The sequence below is a fragment of the Sus scrofa genome, chromosome 14 (genome assembly GCF_054392235.1).
Source record: "Sus scrofa isolate SSC_HxYL_T2T_F1_AM1 chromosome 14, Sscrofa_HxYL_maternal_Yorkshire_Landrace_v2.0, whole genome shotgun sequence".
NCBI classification, from domain to species: domain Eukaryota; kingdom Metazoa; phylum Chordata; class Mammalia; order Artiodactyla; family Suidae; genus Sus; species Sus scrofa.
Window position 1 is genome coordinate 78,126,756 of NC_139396.1, and position 9,026 is coordinate 78,135,781.

Sequence of the window (9,026 nt, forward strand, 5' to 3'; positions counted from 1 at the left end):
AGATGTCTTGGGTTCCTTTCCAGACTACCACAGTAAAGCAGATATCACAATAATGTGAGTCACAAGAATTTTTTGGTTTCACAGTACATATGAAAGTTATTTTTACACTATACCATAGTCCATTAAGTGTGCAGCAGCATTATGTCTGAAAAACAATGTATAGGGAGTTCTGTGGCACAGCTGGTTAAGGATCAGGTATTGTCACTGCTGGGGTGAGGGTCACAGCTGTAGTGAGAGTGAATCCCTGGCCCCAGAATTTCACATGCCCTGGACAGGGCCAAAACAAAAAACAGGAAAACGAACAATGTATGTAGCTCAATTAAAAAATTCTTTATTGCTAAAAATGCTAACCATCGTCTGAGCCTTCAGCAAGTCATAGTCTTTTTGCTAGTGGATGGTCTTGACCTTTAAGTTTTTGGCTGCTGGTTGCTGAAGTTTGGGGTGACTGTGTCAATTTCTTACAATAAGACAACAAGGAAGTTTGGCACATCAGTTGACCCTTTATGAACAATTTTTCTGCAACACTGTTTGAAAGCATGTAAAAAGAAATTTTTTTGGCCATACACACAACATGCTTAGGTTTTCAGGGCAGGGATTAACCCAGGCCACAGCAGTGACAACGCTGGGTCCTTAACTGCTTAGCCATTAAGGAACTCCCTGAAAGCATTTTATCCAGATCCTTTTTAACCCACTGCCCTAGGATGAGGATTGAACCTATGCCTCCACAGTGACTCTGGCTGCTGCAATTGGTTTCTTAACTCTAGCTGCACCACAAAGAGAACTCTTGTCCCAGCTCTCAGAAGCAGTTAACTTTCCATTATAACCACCATTTGATTTTGTAAGAAACCCCAGAAACAGAAAGATATAGGAATACAGGATTTCCTGCCCTGGGGCAGTGGGTTAAGAATCTGATGGCAGTGGCTCAGGTTGCTGCGAAGGCATGGGTTTGATCCCCAGCCTGTCGTGGTGGGTTAAAGGAATTCCCATCGTGGTGCAGTGGTTAACGAATCCGACTAGGAACCATGAGGTTGTGGGTTCGATCCCTGACCTCATTCAGTGGGTTAAGGATCCGGCGTTGCTGTGAGCTGTGGTGTAGGTTGCAGACGCAGCTCGGATCCCGTGTTGCTATGGCTCTGGTGTAGGCTCCAATTCGACCCCTAGCCTGGGAACCTCCATATGCTGTGGGAGCAGCCCAAGAAATAGTAAAAAGACAAAAAAAACCAAAAAATAAATAAAGGATCTAATGTTGCTGCGGCTGTAGTGTAGGTCATAGCTGGGACTCACATTCAGTCCCTGGCCTGGGAGCTTCCATATACAATGGATGTGGCCATTAAAAAATAGTCATAAATAAAAATATAAATGAGATATTAATATACTTTTTTAAAAAGGAAAGAGAGGAATTTAGAGCGGGATAATTATAGATTTGGGGATGGATTATGGATTTTTCATATTGAATTCAAAGAACTTTTTTGACATTTGTTCCTTTATTACAGAAAGTCTGTTCTGTATTTTATGTCCATCTCTCAATAGACTGAGAAAATGGTTTATTTTCCTCTTTGATCCATGCCCTGGTCTGTCCTTTTTCAGTACTTCTCCTGTAGTCTTGCATTGTCTCATTAACTTGAGATGCAGTAGGTTTTCCTTCCTTTACATTATGGTAATGTAAGAATTGACAGCTCTTATAAGCTAAGTGATTTTGGAGAAGACAACAGAATTTAGTTTAGAGGACGAGTGCCTCCTTTCTGTTGTTTCATAAACATTTTATTAAGTTGTTGGTTTCCTTTTCCTTAGGTGCTGCTACATCCTCCTCCTCTTCTTCCCCTTCATCCAGCTCCATAACAGCTGCTGTTATGTTAACTTTAGCTGAACCCTCAATGTCCAGCGCATCACAGAATGGAATGTCAGTTGAGTGCAGGTGACAGCAGGACTTGCTAAAGCACTTTGCACTTAATGGCTGTTGAGGGCCACGTCTTTTTTTATACTGCACAGTGGCACAAAAAAATCAGACAAGCACTATTTTATATTTAAAAATTGTTTCTTGACAAGCTGACTTGGCACTTAAGTGCACTTTTTTTATGAAGAAAAAGTACAATGAACTGCTTTTCCTCAAGCAATAATTGTTTCCAACTTGTCTGGGAATTGTGTGTCTGGTAACTTGAAGGCCTTCCACTGTGGCAAATGGAGGCTTTTCACTGCCTGTAGAGACAATACAGTAAGCATAGTCATTGGGTGGCCAGAACATGTTAAGATAACTTACTGTATATGTATTCCCTTGTATTTTGTTAAAGCTGGAACATTTGATATTTTTCCATTTATTTATGAAAAAATATGAACCTATTTTCATTTGTACAAGCTAATTGTTTTTTAAAGCAAGTCACCTTAGGGTGGCTTTAATTGTATAAGTCAAGCACATGTAATAAATTCAAAACCTGCAGTTAACAGGATATTAGACATCAATCCTGATAACCAAATATTGAAGATTCTCTTTAAAAAAAGACTGCACATGTTTACAGGTTTGAATTAGGCTAAAAGGTCTTGCAGTGGCTTTTCATGCCCCTTCAAATTGGAATGGAACTACTGTACTTTGCCATTTTTCTATAAATCAGTATTTTTTTTTAATTTTGATATAATACATTGTGTGAAAAAAGAAAATGGCTAATAAACTGTATTAAATCTTAAACAATGTATAAAGATTGTACTTAGCCAGTTCAAAGTGTATATTTATTCATAATGAATTATAACAGTTATATTTTTGTGTTTTCTTGTAAATGTTTCTTTTTCCTTAAATACAGATAATTCATTTGTATTGCTTATTTTATTATGAGCTACAAGAGGACTTCAGGAACAAGTAAACTTTATTAATATGGTTCAAGGCTGTTGCTATGAACTATCTCAAAAGGATGGTTATTTTAAGTATAAATAGCTAATCGGGGTGGTAGGCCTATAAAATTAAATGCCTTGTATAAAATCCAAAATGAACGCAAACTTGTTTTCACTTGTATTGACTTTATGTTGTACGATTCCAATCTTTGTTCTGTTTGGCACTTGTATTTAATTCTACACCTTTGTAAGACATTTGTATATTGCGGATGTGTTCATTCAAGCTATTTAATACCTGGCACTGTTAATACACAGTACTTTACTGTACAGACTGTTTTACTGTTTTAATTGTAGTTCTGTGTACTTTTTTTGGATGGGGCTGGCATGTTTTATTTGTTTTCTGGCAATACGACATGTGAGAATTTTGAAGCGTTTTGTTGTAGATGCTAACGTGTCAGAATCCTTTACATTCAACTTTTCTAAGAAAAGCATTTTCAGTCTTGTAGTGTGTGCTTACAGTAACTAATTTTGTTGAAAATGGTTTCAAGTTATTCAAATTTGTACAGGACTTGTAAAGATTTGTTGACAGCAAAACATTGAAGAAAAGCTTATAGAATAAAAGCTATAAAGTATATATTAGGATCTGCAAACAATGAAGAATTATGTAATATATTGTACAAATGTAAGCAAAAGGCTCTGAAATAAAACGCCATAGTTTGTGAATCCTTGATTTTGTTTCTAAAAGATTAAGTAATTCTAGTTCACTTCTGTTATGTGATGACTGACTGAAACATCTGTCTCCAGCATGTATTTTTAGAAAGGGTTAATTGACATACAGAAAAGGAGTATTCTACCTATAGGAGTTAAAAGTCCATTAACCAGATTTATGAGCAGTATTTATTGGGCATTCTTATATCTTTACATACACTATTTAGCTTGAGGCTGAACTTAAATACTTAAGACTTGGAGGTTTGTTTAAAGAAGAAAATCAAAAAATGTTTTTCTGGAGTTCTCATCGTGCTGCAGTGGAAACGAATCTGACTAGTGTCCATGAGGACACAGGTTCAATCTCTGGCCTTGCTCAGTGGGTTAAGGATCTGGCGTTGCCGTGAACTTTGATGTAGATTGCAGATACAGCTCGGATCTGGCGTTGCTGTGGCTGTGGTGTAGACCAATGGCTACAGCTCTGATTTGCCCCTAGCCTAGGAACCTCCACATGCCTCAGGTGTGGCCGTAAAACAAAAAAAGTTTTTCTTAGAGTTCCCGTCGAGGCGCAGTGGTTAACAAATCCGACTAGGAACCATGAGGTTGCTGGTTTGATCCCTGGCCTTGCTCAGTGGGTTAAGGATTTGACGTTACCGTGAGCTGTGGTATAGGTTGCAGACGGGGCTCGGATCCTGATTTGCTGTGGCTGTGGCATAGGCTGGTGGCTACAGCTCCGATTAGACCCCTAGCCTGGGAACCTCCATATGCCGAGAGAGCGGCCCAAGAAATGGCAAAAAGACAAAAAGAAAAACATTTTTCTTTAGCGTTTGAAACCATTACTAGCAGCTTCCACCTCCAGCCCCCTTCGGGGGGGTCTTTTGATGTAATTGGACCTTTGTGGGTCTCTTACACTTTTAGTGCCCTCTACCCCATACCACACTGGAATCCTCTGGGCATTGTTAAAACAATAAGCAGTACTCAAACCCTACCCTGCAAAAGTATTTTGTTTTTTTGCTTTTTTTTTAAAGGACTGCACCTGTGGCATATGGAAATTCCCAGGCTATGGGTGGAATTGGAGCTACAGCTGTTGGCCTACACCACAGCCACAGCAATGCAGAATCTGAGCTGTATCTGTGACCTACACCACAGCTCACGGCAACGCCAGATCCTTAACCCACTGAGCCAGGCCAGGGATCGAACCCAAATCCTCATGGATACTAGTCGGGTTTGTAACCAGCTGAGCCACAACGGAAACTCCCCAAAAGTCATACTTAATTGGTCTGGGATGGTACCTGCATGTTGGTCTTTTCTTAAAGGTAGCCAGTGTTTTTAATATGCATCTGGGTTGAGAACCACTGCATTACTCCAGATCTTTAAAATCAATAATTAGGTCTTTTGCCTCATTTAATGAACTCTCCACCAAGAGAAAATCCTTTCTTTAAAACAATGAGGAAGCTTTCTTAAGGCCTAAAAAGCTCAAATGTATATTTTTGGCGGATCTTTGTGATGACCCTTTATTTTCACAGAAATCAGTTTAATATTTAAGAGATGAGCTTTAAAAGCTGTAGAACAGTGCTTCTTAAAATGAGGTACTAGAATACTAGTCCCTAGAAATGCTCTGGGAGGAGTTCCCGTGACTCATTAGAAACAAATCTGACTAGTATCCATGAGGACACAGATTCGATCCCTGGCCTCATTCAGTGGGTTATGGATCTCGAGTTACTGTGAGCTATGGTGTAGGTCACAGGCGTGGCTCAGATCTGGTGTTGCTGTGGCTTTGGTGTAGGCCAGTGGCTACAGCTCCAATTCAGCCCCTAGCTTGGGAACCTCCATATGCTGCAGGTGTGGCCCTACAAAGACCAAAAGAAAAAAAAAAGAAAAGAAATACTCTGAGAATTTATTATATTTTCTGGAAATGCTGTTTATAGTGCATTACTTTCTCAGAGCTTCAGTCTGTTAGCATATTAAAAACTCTTAAGAAAACCTATGGAGAAATATCAGCGTCCTTTAGCCTGCTGTTACCTGATCATGAAACAGTTTTTGAAGGAACTCCCGACTTGGTTACCGACTTGGTGTGTTACAGAAACAGTGCTCCAAAGGAGAGTGATCCCAAACTTTGTTAGAATTAAGGTTTATACTGTGGGCTTTTCTGCCCTCTTTCCTGCCTATTTCTCCCTTTTTCCCAGCTTGTCCAGAAAGTTTGAGAATTTTGTGAGATTACTGGAATTTGATTTAAGTCTTCCCCTGGTCACTTAAACTACATTTTATCAAACTAGTTTGTCAAACAAGATAGTTTACAACCTATGATAAAATTAAGATGGTATCTTTTTTTTTTTTTCAGTGTTCTTTAAAGCCTTTTTTTTCCTACTGAAATAACCTGAGGGTTGAGGTCCTGTTAATTTTAATAACTTGAGGAGGAGTTCCATCGTGGCTTAGCAGTTAATGAACCCAACAAGCATCCATGAGGATATGGGTTCAATCCCTGGCCTCAATCAGTGGGTTAAGAATCTGGCTTTCCCACCAGCTATAGTGTAGGTCTCATCTCAGCTCAGATTCTGTATTGCTGTGGCTGTGGCATAGGCTGGCGGGCGCAGCTCCAATTTGACCCCTAGCCTGGGAACTTCCATATGCTGGGTGTGGCTTTGAAAAAAGAAGAAAAACAAACTTGGGGAGATTGGAGAAGGTGGAAGAGATTTCATGAAACCCCTAATATTTTTTTACAAAAAGTATTTTTCTATGAAAAGAGCCCTTATAAATTTAAGAAACTTGGAGTTCCCGTCATTGCTCAGTGGTTAACAAGTCTGACTAGCGTCCATGAGGATGCAGGTTTGATCCCTGGCCTCGATCAGTGGGTTAAGGATCCAGCATGTGAGCTGTGGCATAGGCCTGCAGCTACAGCTCCAATTTGACCCTTAGCCTGGGAACCTCCATATGCCTCAGGTGCAGTCCTAAAAAGCAAAAAACTAATTAATTAATTAAGAAATGCTTTGGAAGGGTTAGTGATCTCTAAATTGTTAAAAAAAAAAAAAAAATAAGTTCCTAATAGCGGTGGGGATTATTTTTTAGCTAACTCCAAGCACGGCCTCTTTCACACTTATTATTTTTCTCGAGAGGTGTGTGTTGTCTTTCATTCTTTGTAGGTCCATTTCTCCATCTTTCATTTAGATGTTTAGGGATTTTTTTTTTTTTTTTTTTTTTTTTTTTTTTTTTTTTTAGCTGCAGAGTGCAGCAGCTTGATGTGGGATCTCAGTTCCCAGAGGAAAAGCACCAAATCTTAACCACTAGACCACCAGGGAACTCTCATTAGGGGTTTTTGTCTAACACCATATGTTGGGGTTCGTTTGTACGAGGTGTATTCTTCCAGAGAAATAGTTTCATGGTTTGGTTGTGGAAGTAATATATATAAGACATGATAAAATTAATCAGTAAATTTGTTGAAGAAAACACGTGCATAAGAGTTTAAAGAGGGCAGTGTAGGGAGTTCCTGTCGTGGCTCGGTGGTTGACGAATCGGTGAGGTTTCAGGTTCGATCCCTGGCCTTGCTCAGTGGGTTAACGATCCGGCGTTGTTTTGAGCTGTGGTGTAGGTTGCAGACGCGGCTCAGATCTTGGGTTGCTGTGGCTTTGGTGTAGGCCAGTGGCTACAGCTCCAATTCGACCCCTAGCCTGGGAAACTCCATATGCTGTAAGTGTGGCCCTAGAAAAGACAGACAAAAAAAAAGAGGGCAGTGTAGAGGGTACAAGAAACATGAATTCTGATGTGATGGTGACATAGAGGAGATGCAAACCTTAAATTAGCACTTAAGTGAGATTCATTTGGAAATGGAATGGGTAGGCTAGTTTGCCCAGAGTCTGGAGGGCCAGATTCAATGAGGTGGCAGTGGTCCAGAGAGGAAGTGATTCTTGGATTAAAGTTAGGGAGAGTCCGGAAGGAATGGGATAAGACATTCTGAAAGACTGTCTTCATTGGACAGTATAGGATACATGCAGATAGGGACTGTTGCGTTTTTCTCATGTTTGTGAGATACCACATGGTCACAGTTATAGAAATCCAAAATAAGGCACTCAAACCCAGGGCCAAGCAATTGAATAAACTGCTTCTTTTTTTTTTTTTTTTTTTTCCTCATCACGGTGTCTGATGTGGACCCTAAAATGTCACATATATTCCCAGTGACTTCTGTTAAGCAGCTCTCCAAAAATAACAAGTCTGCTCCCAAGGATTCAAAGTCAAATCCTATCTTACCACCAAAACTACTCAATGATTTATCTAATGAAAATCTAATATTTACCTTTTTTACTTAAAAGTCAGAGTTGGGAGTATTCTTGGGCTCAGTAGGTTAAGAATCCGGCATCACTGCTATTGGCTCTGGTAGGTGCTGTGGCAAGAGTTCAATCCCTGGCACAGGAACTTCCAGGTGCCCTGGGGTGCAGCCAAAAAAGTCAATTTACCACATATTCGCTAAGTACGGTGAATAGGGATACAGAATACAGGATGAATTAGACATCCATTTACATCTAGAGAGACCATTACAGCTCTAGTGTTAAAAAGAGAAATTTTCCTGTGAGCTGGGCCTTGAAGGATGGGTACAGTTTTGCAGGTGAAAACGAGGGGTAAAGAGGAGGATGATTGTGGGGGAAAAGAATAGCAAGAATAAGAAGGAATGGCAAGGTGAAGGAACAACGAGACTGGTAAAGGCAGGCTTTGGGGCCTTGGAGGGAGAAGAGTCTGGGAAGATAGGCTGAAAAAACAGTTTTAAAAGCCATCCATCTTCTTTTCTAGGTAAAATAAGCACAGAGCAGTTAGAGCTGTGCTCTCCGAAGATTTGTTTTTAACTTTATTTGAAATAATGTCAAAATTTATTTATTCATTTATTTTGACCCTCAGGGCCGAACCTGAGGCATACGTAAGTTCCCAGGCTAGGGGTCAACTCCGAGCTGCAGCTGCCGGCCTACTGCCATAGCAAGGCGGATCTGAACCGCATCTGCAACCTACACTACAGCTCAGAGTAATGATGGATCCTTAACTCACTGAGCAAGGCCAGGGATCAAACCTGCATCCTCATGGATACTAGTCTGATTCTTAATCTTCTGAGCCACAACCGAAACTCCAAAATCATGTCAAATTTTAGAAGGGCTGCAAGAGTAGTATGAAGGAGTCCCATGTATCTTCACGTGGATTCACCAGTTGATGGTGTGTGACATACTTCGCTGTAACCTCATTTCCTGACAAACTTCTCTCCCTCCTCTTAACTCAGATTTTTCATGTTTTCTCCCTCGGCTTGGGTTGACACCCCACTCCCAACATGAATGATTGTCATACTTCAAGCCCCAACTACTCTGGGAAGTCTTCCTAACCTCCTAAGACTAGGTCCCCCTCAATCAGCGAGGTACAAACTACCCTAACCCTAACCCTTGAGTTAGGGTTAGGCAGAAGCCACGCCCCAGTCCTCCCGCTATCTCCGCCCCCACGCATTATCTCCGCCCCCTCACCCACTGTCTCCG

At 40.6% G+C, this 9,026-nt stretch overlaps 1 protein-coding gene across 8 annotated transcripts in view; it reads left to right on the forward strand.

The window, feature by feature from the left end:
* The window catches only part of ARID4B (AT-rich interaction domain 4B), a 159,628-nt gene extending 156,085 nt beyond the window's left edge, over window positions 1-3,543 (forward strand). For all 8 annotated transcript variants that reach the window (XR_002338970.2, XR_002338969.2, XM_021074399.2 and 5 more), the window contains one exon: window positions 1,792-3,543. Coding sequence is in view for 6 of the 8 variants with exons in the window: in XM_021074399.2 (XP_020930058.2) it covers window positions 1,792-1,919 (128 nt within the window). In the remaining 2 variants the exon portion in view is untranslated. The remainder of the gene's footprint in view (window positions 1-1,791) is intronic.
* The last annotated feature ends 5,483 nt before the right edge of the window (window positions 3,544-9,026 follow it).